General features: G+C 37.4%; 1 protein-coding gene across 7 annotated transcripts in view; it reads left to right on the top strand.

Annotated features, from left to right (window-relative positions):
* Positions 1 to 1,589: 1,589 nt before the first annotated feature.
* rfx1a (regulatory factor X, 1a (influences HLA class II expression)) overlaps positions 1,590 to 19,471 on the top strand; it is a 32,509-nt gene continuing 14,627 nt past the window's right edge. For 2 of the 7 annotated variants that reach the window (XM_067458522.1, XM_067458514.1), the window contains exons 1-7: positions 1,590 to 1,757; positions 6,374 to 6,724; positions 10,677 to 10,786; positions 13,405 to 13,500; positions 14,930 to 15,253; positions 16,115 to 16,212; positions 18,908 to 19,304. In XM_067458522.1, coding sequence (XP_067314623.1) covers positions 6,388 to 6,724; positions 10,677 to 10,786; positions 13,405 to 13,500; positions 14,930 to 15,253; positions 16,115 to 16,212; positions 18,908 to 19,304 — 1,362 coding nt within the window. In that variant the 5' untranslated portion in view covers positions 1,590 to 1,757; positions 6,374 to 6,387. Of the gene's footprint in view, positions 1,758 to 6,373; positions 6,725 to 10,676; positions 10,787 to 13,404; positions 13,501 to 14,929; positions 15,254 to 16,114; positions 16,213 to 18,907; positions 19,356 to 19,471 lie in introns of all 7 variants that reach the window. The other 5 variants (XM_067458507.1, XM_067458499.1, XM_067458535.1 and 2 more) reach the window with 3 other exon arrangements.

The following is a 19,471-nucleotide window of genomic DNA, read 5'->3' as shown; positions in this document are numbered from 1 at the left end:
TAACCACACGGACAAAGGTCGGCAATATCCAAAATGACAACAGAATAATGCATTTTTAATGAATGCGATGATAACAATAACAACAGTGTGACATTTCGAGAGACATTAACCATAATGTTTGACGTTTACATCTGACGTTTATATACGTTAGCCTACCGTGCAAGGATGGTGATTATAGACTTTTTTTGTTTTGTTTATTATCTTTTTTTTATACAAAATTTTAAATAATTCAATAGGACATATTTAAATGTTCTAATATATAATTTTAAGTGTGTAGGTGATGTATTTTTCCCCGTGGAATGGACTAAACATATAAACTTGTTACATATCAAGGTTTTATACATTTATTAAATGTCGTATTTGAAAGAAAAGTCTGCTAGATCTGTGGTCCGGAGACCCACAGGGGGCCGCAAAGGAGTAACACGGTGTCAGTGGAAAAGTCTAGAGAAAAATCATGAAAAAATAAATATGATTGAAATAAAAATGATTAAATATTACATTAACATATAAAACACGAAACAATGAAGTATAATTATATATATATATATATATATATATATATATATATATATATATATATATATATATATATATATATATATAATTATACTTCGTTGTTTCGTGTTTTATATGTTATATATATGTTGTATATGTTATACACACAAATATATATATATATATATATATATATATATATATATATATATATATATATATTTGTGTGTGTGTGTGTGTAATTTAATTAGATTAAAATAAATGAATAAAAATATGATTAAAATGAAATAATATTATTCTTTTAAATTAATTATTAATATAAATCAATAACATTGTATTTAAATAAACAAATAGGATAATAACAGTACATTATTATAGTGAGCAGAAAAGATTATAGAAAAAACTTAATAAAAAACTAATGTTAGGCTAGATATATAACATTTCTGTGGGGGGGGGGGGGGGGGGGGGGGGGGTGTGAAATGTGGCATAATGTTCTTTATATCGTACAAACCGTATTTTCTATCCCCTACGCTGCCCCTGTCCCTCCCCATCACAGGAAACATTCTGCATTTGTACTTTCTCAAAAAACTCATCCTGTATGATTTATAAGCATTTTGAAAAGTGGGGACATAGCCAATGTCCTCACATTTCACCCTCTCCTTGTAATGTCATACCATATGTCATTGTGTGTGTGTATTAATTGGGTGTTTATAAAACACAGGTGTCTTTTAAATTTCAGGATGGGGTCCCTCACACGAGGATGTTTAACGTTGTTGGTCCGTGGCAACTGAAAGTTTGAAACGCCCTGTGCAAGATCCTGTGTATTCACAGCAATAATAGGCAATAACGTAAATTCAGATTTTTATCAGCCGTGCTGTAGGCTAATAGCGAACTTAACCGAAACAACACGACTGATTCCAGATCAGTGAATAAACACCCCGTTTGCACAATCAGAGCGTGAGGCGCGTATGATGGACAGACTTCAGACGAACCAGGTGCTGTGCGGCGCACTGGCTCCATAGTTCCACAAATAGAAAGACGCTGCGTTATAGTTATTGTACCTGGACCAATCAGAGCGAAGAAAGGGGGCGGGAACACAGCGAGTGGGTAGCAACAGTTGCCTGGGTGAGGACGAAGCGCCATAGCCACGGTAGTCGTGGTGACGAGAACCCAGCAACGAGAATCAACAACAACAACAACCCGATTCATTGAAAAAAGCATTAAATCAAAAGTACCGCTGGAAAAGTCACTCGGAATAAGAGGTGATTCCGTTTTTTATATTTCATATGAAGTCACACTATGTTGAAAACAGAAGCAGGTGCGAGGATGATGATATTCTTAGCGTCTATCGATGTCCAGTAATCATTATTGGTGGCAGGGATTGCTAGGCGATCGAGTCGCGCGCTAGGCAGATGCGTCTCACTAAACGATAGACATGACCAACAGCCTCACCAAAAGCTGCTCGTTGTTATGACGATATACTAGATAGGTTGTACAAAATGGCGGGTGTTGTTTGCAATAATACGTGAGTCTCCATACACATTGCTGGATAGACACCCATCCATAGCATTCGGCTAGCGTTGCTATGGAGCCAGGTGTTATAAACGCTGTTGGCATAGTTACACCGACGAGCACGCCGACAAACCTGCAGTTATTGCAGGGTAAACCAGAGACCCTCCTGTTCCTAACCTCACGGACCACTGCATGATTATTGGACATGGAAATTTAATGCACTAATGCGCCGAAATAACATTTCGTTCATTGTAAATAATAAACAAATGTATCCATGCAAACCAGGGGACATGATACCGCGCAGATACTGTTTGCACGTCAAAAAATGTAATTATTTTCTGCATTATGTATTAAATCTTACTGCATTACTCTAAGATTATAGTAGCCAAGTAATTTTTATTTATTTATTGCACTTCTATTGTTTTAATTACGATTATGGGGAGCATATGCATATATTGTAGAAGAACAGGCTGGTTTGCTTATATTTTATGGATATAATATATAAAATATAAGCAAACCAGCCTGTTCTTCTACAATATATGCATATGCTCCCCATAATCGTAATTAAAAAAATCATTTTTATGTTAAAATACATATTTTTATGTATTATTATAATATTAAATACATATTTTTATTCATGTAGGGCCTTTCATGAACCAAGTGATGCATAACAAAACAAGTGCTAGAGCAAAATTCATAAGCTATAAGAATACAAAGAAAAAAGATGATTATACAGGCGTAATTCAAGGGTTGTTGCGTAATTGAATTGTGTATTTGAGAGTAATGAAGTAAATTTACTGACACGTATGACATTATAGATGTGTTACAAATTCTGGGAACAATAATACCAGTAGAAGACAAGCAAAACTTAAAGGTTTTTTACTAACAATGAGATTGAAGATTGAAAGATCTAAGACTTTTTTTTATTTATTCGAAAAATACACCTAATTTTAAATGGCATTTTCATTTTTTAGTTTCCAAGTCCCACTTTGTGCTCTTGACAATGCTGTGTGCCCTCATTCATTTGCAAGCAGTGATCAGGTTACTGGTAATAGGACACCAAATGCTCTGCTAAAACCTTCCCTCCTCTTCTTTTTGCTGGCCCAACAATGGTTGTAGTCTTTAAGGCTTCCCTGTAACTGTGTGATTGTGCCAAGGTGGTACTTAGTGAAAATGATAAGTTAAAATGATAAAAAAAAAAAAAACATCTAACTTTGATATTGTTGTAATGGCAAGCATTACTATTAATATTGGTTATACTTAGAGTTTTTACATCAGTGCATAACTCAGCCTGCACTATTGCCATTTTTTGCCTTGCAAATGGATGCAATTTTACACACAACTGTATTTAAATTTAGTTTTCTATTTTCTCTTTATTATATTGTGTTTATTATACAGCTCTCTGAAATGATTGATTCTGATTGGTCAGTCACAATGTTCCAAAGTCAGTTGAGTGCAACAGTTCCCGCCCACATTTTCCGGCTATAGTTCCGGAAGTATTTTTTAAATAATTTTTTCCCATAGGGATTTGAACCCTTTCATGTATGAATTATGATAACCTCTGTCAGGATTTTTTTTCTTATGTGTTTTTATTGCTCTTAGGGCATGCAAAACAAGATTTGAAAATATGTATTTTTTTACACATTTTTCAAAGATGATTTTCATATTTTTCATTTATAGATGTTAGATAGAGTGGACGGCATGTGTCTATGGTTTAAACTGAAGATATACTGTATTAAATATAAAACAGCAATAACATGGCAGTATTGTGTGTATTTAACAAACCAATCAAAATTACAAAAATTATATAAAATCATGTTAAAACTATAACATATATACAAAAATATAGATTATTGCGTATCTTTGATATTGGAACATTTTAGATTTTTGAAAATCTGACAAAAAGACAAAAGGTACAAGACTGTGTACTTAACGGCTTTAGTGAGGGAAAAAACTACAATCCCATGAAGCATTGCACACAGCATAATCAAATTAAAAATGATGGCCAGGCATGAAAGTACTCATATACACATGTTGTTGCATAAAAACAATATCTATTTTTGAATTGTATTGCAAAATATGCAAACATTAGTGCTGTCAATTGGTAAAAAAAATTATTTAATCGCACAATTCTCTGTAAATAATCACAATTAACATTAACGTTTTAATATATGTTTATATTGTAGTAATTTTACATTTAATCTCCAAATCAATGTAGAAGCAACATAAAGAATGAAAATTTGATCTAATAGATAGGAAATATACAGAAATTGAATACAGTTATCAAACAATTATCAAAGTTATTAAAGTCTTCACTGCATGAATTATAAATTAAATATAGATTAATTCTTCTTAAAGCTACAAATCTTCAGTCAAGAGCAGTGTGTGATTTTCTCTTTGTCTTTTGTTCTTTGGTTTACATTAATGGCGTCACACCAGCGGGTTTATTAGGCTGCTGTCACTTTAAGATCTGAAGCACGTCTTATTTTTGCATCTTTAATGGCACTTCCATGAATGATAGTCTGGTGTGATCATATACTGTAGTGCAGGAGGGGTGGACAAAGTACACAACTCTATTACTTCAGTAAAAGTAACAGTATACTGGTCAAATATTACTCTGTTACAAGTGAAAGTTGGAAAAACAGATTTTTACTCAAGTAAAAGTACAGAAGTATTTGTTTTCAAAAGTACTTAAATATAAATTTCCTTTTTATGGCAATGCATTATTTTATTATTGTTGTATACTGTAAATGCACACTGTCATCATGGTTTAAGCCAGTCAGTGATGCTCCATCTGACGTACTACCATACGACTAACTTAAACTCATTTAAATACTTGTATATAAGTTACAAAGCTCTTTACAAAGCTGCTGTCACTTTAAGGCCGAATGCACGGATCCAGTACTGATACACTTCTGATATTCTCCTAATTTTACCACTCTTTCTCCCAGACGTTTATATTTTTTATATTTTATAAGACATGCACCAAGTGTATGCCAACTAAACTAATCTTGATTTTGTTTAAAAACTGAAACATACTTTCAAAGTATGGCTATGGGTGCACACACTTGTGCCTACGAACCGTCTTCTTCCATTTTGCTATGAACTGATCAGTGTTCAAAAAAAGTTTGGGAAATGTATATGACCCTATAAGAGTGATTCCTGACAGACTGTCTGGAACAACAAGAAAAAAAAAAAAATATTTTAAAGAAGGAAAAAATCATCCTCTGACTTTCAGAGCTGCAACAGAAACGACTTTTGACCTGGATAGAAATGTAGTGGAGTAAAAATTATGATATTTGTCTTTCAAATGTAGTGAAGTAAAAGTCATAAGTGTCCAGAAAAAATAATACTCCAGTAAAGTACAGATACTCAAAAAGTGTACTTAAGTACAGTACTCAAGTAAATGTACTTGGTTACTGTCCACCTCTGAGCGCAGCCAAAGGATGACAGAAAAAATCGGATCCTAGTGTGTTGCACAAAATATTTTTAGCGCGTTAAACTAAAAAATGTAATCGCATGCATTAATGCATTCATTTTGACAACCCTTTTATATATTAGTATGTATATATATATATATATATATATATATATATATATATATATATATATATATATATATATATATATGTATGTATATATATATATATATATATATATATATATATATATATATATATATATATATATATATATCAGTATTTTGAGAGTGTATATAGATTAACTCAATGATGTAATGGAGTGCAGTGGATAATGTGAGTTGGCGGAGCTAAAGATATTTTTTTGAGCTTGTTGCTAGTTTCATTTTCTGTATAGCATCATGGGTAATGTAGTTTTTCACTTTTAAAGGTTTAGCTATTATAAGTCTCTTTATGGAGAAAATAGAGCAGCAGTCAGGTTCCGTAATTGTTCTCTATAGGGAACACTTTAATTTTACAACTTAAAAACCATTAAAGACTGTGAAGCTGTTATTCAATAGAATTATGCTTCTGTTGAAGCCCTCCGTTTGCATAATTTTAACTCATTTTTAAAATAATCATGTTTAACAGCTGAATTTGTGGTAAAAAACTACATTACCCATGATGTTGTTCAGAAAATTACACGAATTTGAGTGCTGTTGTGTAACCAATCCCTATGAGAAAAATGAATGGGAAAAAAAAAAGCTTCTGAAAAAGTGTCCGGGTACTGTTGCACTCTGTTAATCCCCTGAAAATGACCGCCATCAATAGCAACGCTGTATAATGACCATTCTTCTGGGTGTTGAAGGCCGGCGTGTATTAAACATGTCTTGTATTACACATGAGGTATTATTCTTTACACATTGTGATGTAAGTCTGTGATTCATCTCCCTTTTTATTGCACTCAGTCCAGGGGAACCCAATGGCAACTCCAGCTTATGTGAGAGAGCTGCAGCAGACCTCCCAGCCACAGGGAGGCAGTGTGACCTCCACATCAGGGCAGGCTGCCACCGTGACAGCAGCTCCCCAACAATTTCTGGCTGAACTTCAGACCACAGGGGCCACACCTTCAGCGGCCCCATCCACCGGCCAGGCCACGCCCCCTCCCTCACAAGCACAGAAGAGCCAGGCAATCATCCAGGCACCACCTGCACAAGCCCCGCCCGCTCAGACTCAGTATGTCACCGCTGAGATTCAGAGCTCACCTACGCAGTCCAATGCTCAGAATACACCACAGTACATTGTTGTCACAGTCACAGGTAAGAGTCAATAACCAATCTAAGAATGAATGACATGAATTACAGGATTAATTTGGTCTACACAGTTACTTCACCACATAACCATTATACACAAAGAAATGTTTAACTGAAGAAATTTTCTGCTAAATAATCCTGGAGATGTTTTCACATCTCATATACCCACTCTTTGGTCTTAGCCACTTGAAAGAGCATACACGCAACAGGAAGTAAGTGAGCAAGACTGTCCCAGATCCTTAAAACGTTAAAGCTCAGTACCCCTAACACACACAAAACCCACACTATCTCGAATAGTAAACCACCTCTGAGTGCATCCCATCATGCATCATGTCCAGGAACTCACGTGCCCAGACGAGGAAAACATTACACTTTAAGTTAAATGAATTAGATATTACATATAATTGGCAGTAATTTCTCATTTTATTGGTGCAAAGATGAGTGTGTATTTTGTACAACTTTTGCCACTGTTTTTTTCTTCTTCACTTTTATCACCATATAATTAGAAGCTCCACAATTACTAAATTGTGTCCTGTGTAAAAACCAGATTCCCAAACAGTTGGGACACTGTTCATATTAAACAGAATGAATGATGTGGAAGTTTCAAATTTCAATATTTTATTCAGAATACAACATAGATAACATATTAAATGTTAAAACTGAGAAAATGTATAATTTTTAATGTGAAAAATAAGTAGATTTTAAATTTCATGGCATCAACACATCTCAAAAAAGTTGGGACAAGGCCATGTTTACCACTGTGTGGCACCCCCTCTTCTTTTTATAACGTTTGCAAACGTCTGTGGACTGAGGAGACAAGTTGCTTAAGTTTAGGAATAGGAATGTTGTCCCATTCGTCTAATTCAGGCTTCTAGTTGCTCAACTGTCTTAGGTCTTCTTTGTTGCATCTTCCTCTTTATGATGCGCCAAATGTTTTCTATGGGTGAAAGATCTGGACTGCAGGCTGGCCATTTCAGTGCCCCGATCCTTCTTCTACGCAGCCATGATGTTGTAATTGATGTAGTATGTGGTCTGGCATTGTCATGTTGGAAAATGCAAGGTCTTCCCTGAAAGAGATGACGCCTGGATGTCCCTATGTTGTTTTAGAACTTGGATATACCTTTCAGCATTGATGGTACCTTTCCAGATGTGTAAGCTGCCCATGCCACACACACTCATGCATTCCCATACCATCAGAGATGCTGATTCTGAACTGAGCACTGATAACAACTTGGGTTGTCCATGTCCTCTTTAGTCCGGATGACATGGCGTCCCAGTTTTCCAAAAATAACTTCAAATTTTGATTCGTCTGACCACAGAACAGTTTTCCACTTTGCCACAGTCCATTTTAAATAAGCCTTGGCCCAGAGGAAACGCCTGCGCTTCTGGATTATGTTTAGATATGGCTTATTTTTTTAACTATAGAGTTTTAGCTGCAGCAACGGCGAATGGCACGGTGGATTGTGTTCACCGACAATGTTTTCTGGAAGTATTCCTGAGCCCATGTTGTGATTTCCATTAGAGTATCATTCCTGTATGTGATGCAGTGCCGTCTAAGGGCCCGAAGATCATGAGCATCCAGTAATGGTTTTCCGGCCTTGACACAGAGATTGTTCCAGATTCTCTAAATTCTTTGGATGATATTAAGCACTGTAGATGATGATAACTTCAAACTCTTTGCAGTTTTTCTCTGAGAAACTCCTTTCTGATATTGCTCCACTATTTTTCGCCACAGCATTGGGGGAATTCATGATCCTCTGCCCATCTTGATCCTCTGCAAATCAAAATAAAGCTCTGTAAACGCTTGCATTTTTACAACATTATAATTGTGTCCCATCAGCTAATCAAAAGATCTACACACACTTGAGGTCTTCATGCACAGTTGAACACTTGGGATAAATACAAGAAATATGTCATGTAAGACGTATGTGACATCATGTAAGAATGTAATGACAAGAGGTCAAGTACAAAGACCGCAAGTAGGGGTATTTAGACAGGCTCGTTGACTGAAAGAGAGGCATATATAGAAGACCACAATAACATAAACACTTGCTGTTGGAGTCATTTGATTTTGACCAGTAAACAGCCACCAGAACATCCTAGCAATGCCTAGTTAAGCTTTAAAGCTACACTGTGTAACTTTTTTAGTTTATTCTCAGCTAAAAACACTTAGTTCTTTCAAAAACATATGTGCTCATTAATGTATATTTACTTCTTTCACGTAATAAAGTATTCTCGTAAGTTTATAATATGCCATTGAAAATACATATGGGTGAGGGGTTCGAATGCCGGTCGCCATGTTGGCCCTCCATCTTGAAAGTACATTAGCCAAAGAGGGACATACCCGTAAATTCAAGCTTCACCTTTACCGTTTTAACACTCAATGGCACTGTGTGGAATGTGAAGAGGAGGATTGCCATGTTAATCTTGGACTAAATCGGCCACCGTAGGAGTTAAAACGAAATCAGAATTGAGAGGAACGGAAACTAATATTCACTGGATGGTCATATACCTTTTCACCGCTAGATGGGGTGAAAAATATCACACAGTGTAGCTTTAACAACCATATAAAGCACCCTACCTTCTGATCATATTACTTTTGAGTCACAGATTTAATTATTTGTTGGATCAGCAAGAAAAAAAATATTGGGGGAAGGTGGGTCAGTAAAAGAAATAAAAAATACACTAATTACAAGATAAAAACAATATAACAAAGTTACAAATAAAGCAAGGTTTAACTGTAGTATTCAGGTATAGAAGTTTAAAAATTAGGTCTAAATGTAAAATAACACTAGTGTTCACTGTATAAATTAGGTATAGATTAATAGTTTTGATTTGGAGTTTGCACACTATTAGTACAGAACCTCTCTGTGTGCGCACTTTTGGTGTATGCCTGTGGTTGTGAACACATATAACAGTGCGCAAGTAACTTATTAAGTTCTATTTTGCCTCTTCTGGCGCTGGAATCATAGACTGTAAAAAGTATGTACGGAGTGTCCGTGACGTCACCCGTAGGTTTCTGAAGAGCATTTTTAAAGCCTAATGCTGACCGTTGGCATCTTGGCAGCACGTCACCACAGGTCACTCCTGAATAACAGAAGATGGAGGTGGGACGTGGGACGTGGGTGTAGCTGAGATGACATGCTGACTAACAGACAGCAGGCAAATAGCTAGTAGTGACAGCTACAATCCACCTGTCACTTAAATGACCACGCCCTTAATATGCAGAACTTTAAGGCTAACTATAAAAAAATTCACCCCCCTCACAGTTGTCATGAAAGGCAAAATTTGCTGTATAGACCAAAACCACAATTTGTACCAGGGTGTAAACATGTTTTTTTCTGCCGTAAAGTTGGGCATTTTAACATGAGGCTCAATGAGATTATGCTTCCTTCTGAAGCCTGTCCCTAGCGGCCAGTCAATGATTTGCAGTTCATCCGTATTGCCGATATGGTTTAAAATAGCTTGAATGTGTAAATTGGCAAGACAAATCACATGCAAATGATACATTTTCAGTCTATGATGGTTAAACTTTTCAATTCATCCGCAAATCACGTGTGCCAAACCATGGGGCCTGGTCAGTTAGGGTCAAGGATCAACTATGAACCCTTAACCACCTAGCAACATCTGGGAAATCCATCATAGCAGTGTTTTATACAGGCAAGCACCACTCATATTCTTCTGAAAATGTACAAATCTGTATTATACCATGTATATTTTAAGTGATTCATATTATTCCTGTAGCTCAAACAAAGCATAGCACTTGCAACTGAGATCACTATGAGTTCACTTCCCAGAGAAAGCATGAACTTAAAATGTGTACCAAGTTGCAATGTATAAAAGTTGCATCTGTCAAATGCATAAATGTAAAATTTTACTTTTAAAATTACTATACTTTTTTCCCTAAATATTTTCCGTCCTATCCTCAACAGTTTTCTTTTTTTTTCTTTTCCTGTAGAGGGTTCTCTTCATTCCAGCGACTCTGTGTCAGATTCTAGTCCTCCTGCTGCTGTAGTCCAGACTGGAGTTCCTACGCAGGTGGTACAGCAGGTTCAGGCCGCACAACAGGTAACAATAACCCTCTGCTCACAAATACACAGTAAAGCCATCCGCACCACCGCTCACCTAAACAAACACAACTTTGAAGTGAACTACAATGGCTTTATCAAGAATAATTATAAATAATATCCAGGTTAACAGCTGTATATCCACAGCTAAACATAATCCAAGTAAGGACCAGATGGCCCAGTCGTTTTCAGTTGTCTCAAAATAGCAACGTGCCAATAATGGCACTGGACGTAAAAATTATAACCTGCAGAAAGATGATTTAGCTCAGTGTATATTTACCCGAATCAACAATGGGACATTTCTAGACTGGGTAAACCCAGCCCGATCTGCCCGAGATTAGATTTTGCCTGCATCTCAGTCTGGAAACCCGTACATTCAATTTCTACTGCTTCTGTTACACTTTTGCAGGAACCAATCACAGACTGGCTTATCCACCTGTTGTGCTATTTGCAGGTTTAACATGATTACGGATAGAGAAGTGATGGGTCGTTGCCTGTTGATCACGCCTCTTGTGGTCTGCATGGTTGAAGGACTATCCAATTGTGTGCAAAGCCATTTGAATAATGCTCGTTGATCACGCCTCTTGTGGTCTGATTGGTTGAAGGACTATCCAATTGTGTGCAAAGCCATTTGAATAAAGCTCGTTGATCACGCCTCTTGTGCAGTAGAAAATACAGAGCAGACTCCCCAGACCAATGTTCAGTCTTAAATTGAGCTTGGTCTGGTGATAGCCAGACACACAAGTTCTGTGCTATAACACCAAATATATCAATAAAATGAGAGGGGATGATTGGCAATCCTACAGTCAGTCGTTTGCATGTACAGTGATGTAAAATGCATCTTGGCCCCTAAGAACTGTTTTGCTGTTTTTCAGAAATGTTTCTTGAGCATCAAATCATCATATTATAGATTGATTTCTGATGGATCGGGTGAAACTGAAGTAATGATGACTGGAGTAATGATGCTGAAAATTGTCATCACAGAAATAAATGGCATTTTAAAATATATTAAAGATCTTACAGGCGCACATTATCTCAATCTCAATCTCATTTATTTATAAAGCACTTTAAAAATAACAAAGTTAGCCAAAGTGCTGTACATTGGCAATACACAAAATAATTTACATAAAACACATTAAAACTATTCAAGGTAACCATATCAAAAATTAAATTTAATAACCAGATGTTTAACGCAATAAAAGGGCAGTCACAATAAAAGTAATCTCAAACTGTGTTAAAGGCCAAAGAAAAATAATGTGTTTTAAGAAGAGATTTAAAAACTAGAAGTGAGTCAGCCCGCTTGATATGAAGTGGCAACTCATTCCATAATTTGGGGCCAGCGACTGAAAAAGCACGGTCACCTCTTCGCTTTCTCTTTGTTTTAGGGACAATGAGCATAGATTGATTTGCCGATCTAAGGGAGCGGGACGGTGCATGAGGCTGAAGAAGGTCAGACAGATACCGTGGAGCGAGACCATTCAGGCTCTTAAAAACAAATAAAAGAATTTTAAAATCAACACGAAAACGCACAGGTAGCCAATGCAGAGAAGCCAAAACGGGGGTAACGTGTTCGTATCTTCGGGACCCAGTTAACAGACGAGCTGCAGCATTTTGCACTAACTGCAGGCGAGACAGTGAAGACTGACTAATCCCTGCATAAAGTGCATTACAGTAATCTAGTCGTGATGTAACAAAGGCATGAATCAATATCTCAAAGTTTTGCTTGGAAAGGACAGACTTTACCTTAGCTAACTGCCTCAACTGAAAGAAGCTGGTTTTGACGACTGCTTTAATTTGTGTGTCCATATTTAAATCCTGATCCATCTTCACTCCTAAATTCGTTACTATCGGTTTTATGGATGCAGTCAAATAACCAAGGTCCACCGGCGGAATTTTACAATTGTCACTTGGCCCAACTATCAAGACTTCAGTTTTCTTTGCATTAAAATGCAAAAAGTTCAAGGACATCCAATTTTTTATGTCATCAATGCACTCTAATAGTTTACGAGCACAAAAGGCTTTTTCACGGTGCAAAGGGATGTAAATTTGACTGTCGTCAGCGTATAAATGGAATGAAATGCCATAAGTACGAAGAATTGATCCAAGTGGCAGCATATATAAAAAAAAAAAAAAAAAAAGAAAAAAAAAAAAGAAGAGGCCCCAGAATCGACCCCTGAGGAACCCCACATGTAAAAGGAGCCGAAGACGACACAGAGTCACCATTATTATGTTTGTGTTCATCTTGGTCTTCAACTTTATACTGACACCTGGCATTGTGGATGAAGCTAAAACATTATAGTATATTTATGTTTACCAATATCAATGTAGAAATACACTTTTCACAGATTTATTAATAGTGATAGTATTTAGGTTAACTTGATCTCAACTTCTCTGCTCCAAATAAATCTGCTTTAATCAAGCCCTTGATATGACTGTCTCCGAGTCTTTATCTCAGTTTAAACACAAGTTCATTCATTTCTTCAGAGGTGCAGCTATTAAATGAGGAAGTTTTAGAGCTGTAAACCTTGGCCCAGTTTAGATAAAACTGTGGTTTGTCATTCTCAAAGTAGCTTGTTCGGCGAGCTAATGTTTTTCATTTCCCCCTCAATCTATTAACAGAGGTCAGTAGTTCAAGCCACATCTCAGACAACGAAAACTGAGTCGAGCCCCCAGCTGAATGTCACCAGCCTACAATCTGTGCACCTGACACAAGAGGTAAGCTGTCTCTCTCTCTCATATAAATGTGTGTTATTATGTCAGTAAAGGCTGGCTTTGCTGTCAAATTGATGCCAATAGCTATGATTCCATTCACTTTTGAGAATTTAACTTGTGCGCAAAAATTGAATATTGCATAAAAGACACCATTGTAAAGCACCATTTCCGTCCCAGAGGGTTCATGCAAGGATAAACTGCAAAAATATTTTGCAGTTAAAACTCAATAAATCTGTCATTTTATCTTGCGTTCGGACACCTGGTGTTTTGGAACGCTGTCGTGTGAGACACTTCTGAAAGGTCATTATACCCAGGGTTGCCAGGGTTTTTACAACAAAACCTGCCCAACTGCTACTCAAAATTAGCCCAAAACTATGCCAATCGCATTTCAGGGGGGTCTCCCGGTTGTTTTATTTTTTTTGCATTACTGGGGTAAAAAATATCAAATTTTTAGGGTTGTTTCGATCCACAGACATGAAAAACAGCCCGCAGCAAAGGTTAATATAGCCCAAATCCACCATTTGGGAAAACCATTTGGCTTAGGCTTTTCAGCTTGTCCAGTCACATCCACCATTGAGGCAAAGTCAAAACAAAGTCAGTTTTTTTGTTGCGCACTGAGGGATTTATTTAGTAAATGTGATTCCATCATGGTTTATGTGCATCTTATCGGATAAAACAAATCTGCTTCATTTTTTAGCATTTTTAGAATTGCTGTTTTCATCCAGATTTTTCTTGCAGTATTATAAAATTCACATACAAATAAGTGTATGGAAACATGGCAATCGGTTGACTTTACTTAAAATAAAACTTTATTAAGTAATAAACTTCATGCGTAATTGAAAAAATTTAGTTGACAATTCCACATAACTTAATTTTTTCAATTATGCCTTAAGTTTATTTACTTAATAACAGGTTTTCTCACTTTTTAAGTTAAAGGGAGCGTTCACCCTAAAAATGATAATTACCCAATGATTTACTCACCCTCCAGCAATCCTTATGGTCTGCCGGAAGTTAGATATTTTACTTAAAACCATCGATTCACTTCAGACAGCCTTTATTAACCCCCTGAGCACCGCCTGGATTACTTTTATAATGGATGGATGCGCTTTTTGCGCTTCAAATTTTGGGCTGCCATTATAAAGCTTGGATTAGCCAGGGCAGTTTTTTTTAATACAATTAAGATCTGAAAGAAGCCATAAACACCTAGGATGGCTTGAGTAAATTATGGAGTAATTTTCATTTTTGAGTGAATTACCCCTTTGTGATGTCCGAGGTCAACCCATGACCAGTTTAAAATGCATTTCATCTAATGTTCATAATCATGCCACCTTACATTAAAGGAACAGATGATCTAAATTCCTTTATTTTGCATTCCTGTAATGCAAAATTCTCTAAGCAGGCAGTCATCTAAACCTCTGACGGTTGTTTTCAGCGCCCTTTTCTCAGACAGAGAGGAAGCGATGCACAGAGAGAGTGTGAATTGAAGAGACAGAGACAGATAGAAGACTGGATGGAGCATAGGGCAGCAGTAGTACTACTAGAGAAACACACTAACCCGTTATCTTACCTATCTGTTAATGGAAGTTTGCTGGATTACTCATCTTATTTCCCCTCATCTCTACCTGTGGCTTATTCGCCCGTCACCCTCTCTCTGCCTGTCATATCTGTGGGCTGGGAGACAGATGGGGTCTCCTACACTTCTGCTGCTGTGCCAGATGTGCAGCCTTTCCTCTATGAGATGCCTTCTGCTCATAGTGTAGGTGACTTTAGTGAAAACACAGTAGGTGAAACTGTAGTCAATAAGTGAGAGATTGTGTTAGATCAGTTAGTGCAGTGTTTTCCAAACAGGGGTCCATGTACTTCACTGTATACATTAGGTATTTCGCTTTGTAAAAATAATAAAACATAAATGTAATTATTGTACATAAATTTAACTAAATTAAATTAATATTTAATATATGCAATATTGTTCTAAACTTTGGGGTCTGTGAATATTTTTTTTAAATGTCTTTGAAAGTATCCTTTGCTCATCAAGGCTGCATTTGTTTGCGCAAAAATACAGTAAAAATAGCAATATTGTGAAATATTATTACAATTTAAAATAAGTGTTTTCTTTTTTAATATATTTAAAAATGTAACATTTATTTCAGCATCGCTACATTAGTCTTCAGTGTCGCACGATCCTTGAGAAATCATTTTACTATGATGATTTGTGGCTCAAGAAATATTTCTTATTATTATCAATGTTGAAAACAGTTGTGCTGCTAATATTTTTGTGTCATATCATTATAAATGTCTAAAATGTCACTTTTGATCAATTTAATGCATCCTTGTAGTATTCCTTTAAGAAAAAAATTCTATTTTACTGACCCCAAATGTTTAAACTTTAGTGTAGATATACAAAATATTTAATATATAAACAAGATATTAAAATCAAAATAAAAAGTCTTTTTTTTTAAACAAATCTCTTGTGGGGTACATAAGACTAAAAGGTTGGGAAAACACCGATTTAGTGCACTGAATGTGGCTGCAGGCATATTTTTAAGTTTATTGCAGAGCTGTGATGGTGTCGATCGTGCCTTTTCAATTTGTGTATTGGCGTATGTGTGTGTCACAGGTACAGCAGCAGCTCCAACAGGTGCCAGTCCAGCATGTGTATGCTAACCAGGTGCAGTACGTGGAAGGAGGAGATGCTAACTACACCACCAGCACCATGTGAGTATTCACGGGAACCATTGTGCATCTGCTGATCCGCTACAGGGCTTTTCACACTAAACATGCTTCCTGAGTGAACTCTTCACTAAAGCCACTGTCCGTGGATTTTGGCTGTTTCCATCAAAGGTGGAGAAAGATGAATGTGAGCTTGCAGGGGCGGGGCGGAGCGGGGCTTAAAGGAATAGTTTACCCCAAATGAAAATTCATTACCCTCAAGTTGTTTCAAACCTGCATGAATTTATTTCTTCTGTTGAACACAAAAACAGATATTTTGAAGACTGTCCGTAAACCAAACAGTTGATGGGCCCCTTTGACTTTCATAGGTTTTTTTTTTCATACTACCATACTATGGTAGCCTGACGCCGTCACACTCAATTCTAGTCATAATGTGAGTCTGAGACTGCTCCATTGGCAAGTATGTCTCTGCATGTTAGTAATAGGCGTTACCACATCAGTGGCCGTGGCCATAAACAGGGACGATTTCAGCTGTTACCTGATTTGCCCACGTCACAGTGTGGGTGGGGTCGGGTAAAGGGGATCATTTTTCATTGCATGATTTATAAACATTTATAAACAATCAATTTGAAAACACCCACAAATTTAGAAACGCCCACTTTTGTTCCGCAGAGGCTTTGATTATTGGGATTATAGTGTTTCAACCGAACCAGGAAAGACCTCAATTGAATAGAACTACAACCAATCAGAGAAACTGACAGAGTAAATGACGTCTGCTGTGCGACGCATAGTAGTGGGACGTTCGGCTCATTTTACGGACTCGGATCTTTGAATCTCTTTCAGCAAAATGAGAAGTCATTTTGTTCATTTCAGCAGAATATAATTCAGATGTCATGTTAAATTCCCCAACACATCTAGTACTTATGCAAACGTTGATCACATTTGAAATAAAAAATAAATGATAAGCTGATGCAGCCAAGGCCAAACTTTAAGAAATGAGTCATGAATTGCTCGACTGGATCTATAGGCTATGCAGTCTGTTAGTTAACCTCACCTCTGAATCTTAGTCATTCTTTCTTTTGTCACTTCACATTTAATCATGTCTGTTCCCTGGAAAGAGAATAGTACACCTCTCCTGTCTTCAGGTTTGAGTCGTTAGTTAGTCGACGTTGTGTTATCTGTCAATCATCGTATAAAGCCCACCCTGACGATTTCATTGGTCCAAACTGTTTCTGTTCAGGCAAAATTACTCCACAACGGATCACGTCCAGACGGAACTGCCTGACCTCAAATGTTGTGGGCAGGGCTAAATTCCTTTGGCACCCAGGCTAATACTATGGAATTCAATTACAGAAATTCCATGCATTTAAAAAATAGATAGGCTAAATTTGTATTTTATGTATATATACTGTGTATACATTTATACATATAGCATGATTGGTCACTCCAGAGAACACGTCTCCACTGCTCTAGAGTCCAGTGGTTCTGTGCTTTAAACCACAGCATCCAATGCTTTGCATTGCACTTGTAAGGCTTGGATGAGCTGCTCGGCCATGAAAACCTATTCCATGAAGGTCTCTACACACTGATCTTGAGCAAATCTTAAAGCCACACGAAGTTTGGAGGTCTCTAGAGAGACCTCCAAATGGACTTTTTTGAGTATTAGCGGATGCAAAATGCATATTGGCTCTGCAAAAAGTTGGCGACTTCAAAATTCAGCTTTGCTATCACAAGAATAAACTGCATTTTAAAATATGTTAAAATAAACAAATAATTTAGGATCTCTGCATGAGGTTATCAGAGCTGCTAACTGAAGTTCTTGAAGCTCTACCCTGTGAGAAGCAGCTAATTTGCATTTAAAGGGACACACAAAAACAGCACCCTCAAATAGGGATAATTTTAACATGCTATAAAAAATTATCTGTGGGGTATTTTGAGCTAAAATGTCACCTACACACTCTGGTGACATCAGAGACTTATTTTACATCTTGTAAAAAGGGGCACTCAACCACCCATTTAAGGTATTAAAATAGTAGTAATGTTGTGCTTATGATGTGCTTCATTTGTCCAATCAATGTTTTAAGTAATTTAAATAGGCACATTTTAACATAGGGTTTACCAATGTACAGTTTGAAATCTAAAATCCTGAGTACCCACTTTTAAAGGATTAGTTTATGGGAAATTAAAAATTACCACATGGTTTACTCATCCTCAAGCCACCCTAGGTGTATATGACTAGCTTCTATCTGATGAAAAAAACAGTAAAATATCTAGCTTCCGGTGGACTTCCTTCCGTATTCATCTTATGCAAAGAGTGTAACGCCTCTCGCAGTTCAAGACATTTACGCAATGTCTTTTTCCGTAAGTTGAATACGGAAGGCGGTCTGGAGGAAGCTAGATATTAAAGTTTTAAATATGGATATTTTTCTTACACAAACCCCATCGATTCGCTTCAGAAGCCCTTTACTAATCCCCTGGAGCCGTGTGGAGTACGTTTATTATGGATGGACGTGCTTTTTTGAGTTTCAAACTCAATGGACCCCATCATTGCCATTATAAAGCTTAGAAGCGTCAGGATATTTATTCATTTAACTCTGATTGTGTTCATCAGAAAGAAGAAAGTCATAAAGTATTGGTTAAACATAGAAGTCTCATCGTGCTCACAAAGTGTGAAAAGCCCAAGGTAATAAAAGTTGTTTGATTAAAACTCAGAATCCTGACTCTTGCCATTTTCTCTCAGCCGTTCCAGCAGTTTCCCCTACACAGAGACCCCTCTGTATACCCAGACCACAGCTGGACAGTACTACGAGACCACCCCTGCCTCCGGATCTGAGGCCACGTCCCCCGGCACCCCTCTCACTGTCTCTGTGACAACAGGGTCCCCTGGGGTGTCCATGTTTGTGGCTGGGACAGGGCAGATCGTGGCCAATCCCACGGTGGCGGCTGGAGGCGGAGTCACAGCTGTAGTGGCAGCCACTGGGACAGCAGCAAACGGTTCCGGAGACTCCGGGAGCGAGGCTAACGGTAGCAGCGGGAGCTATGTGATTCAGGGTGGCTATATGCTGGCTGGCAGTGGCACCGGCAGCAGCGGAAACGGTCACGGTTATCCGCACCCCACCCGTGCCTCTCCGGCCACCGTGAGTATAAACGAAGGCGAGGACAATAGCGTGCCGTCGGCAGACAAAAAGGTATGATGACAGCAGGGGCGGGGCTTAACCGTCATTCATCGCCACTCACAGACTCCCTCCTCTTCCCGCCCCCCAAATGAATTGACACGCATGCCGATCTCATTACTCAGTTTCAC

The sequence above is a fragment of the Pseudorasbora parva genome, chromosome 2, assembly GCF_024679245.1.
Source record: "Pseudorasbora parva isolate DD20220531a chromosome 2, ASM2467924v1, whole genome shotgun sequence".
Classification (NCBI taxonomy): Eukaryota; Metazoa; Chordata; class Actinopteri; order Cypriniformes; family Gobionidae; genus Pseudorasbora; species Pseudorasbora parva.
Note: the sequence above shows the minus strand (reverse complement) of the source record. Positions and strands in the feature narration are given on the sequence as shown.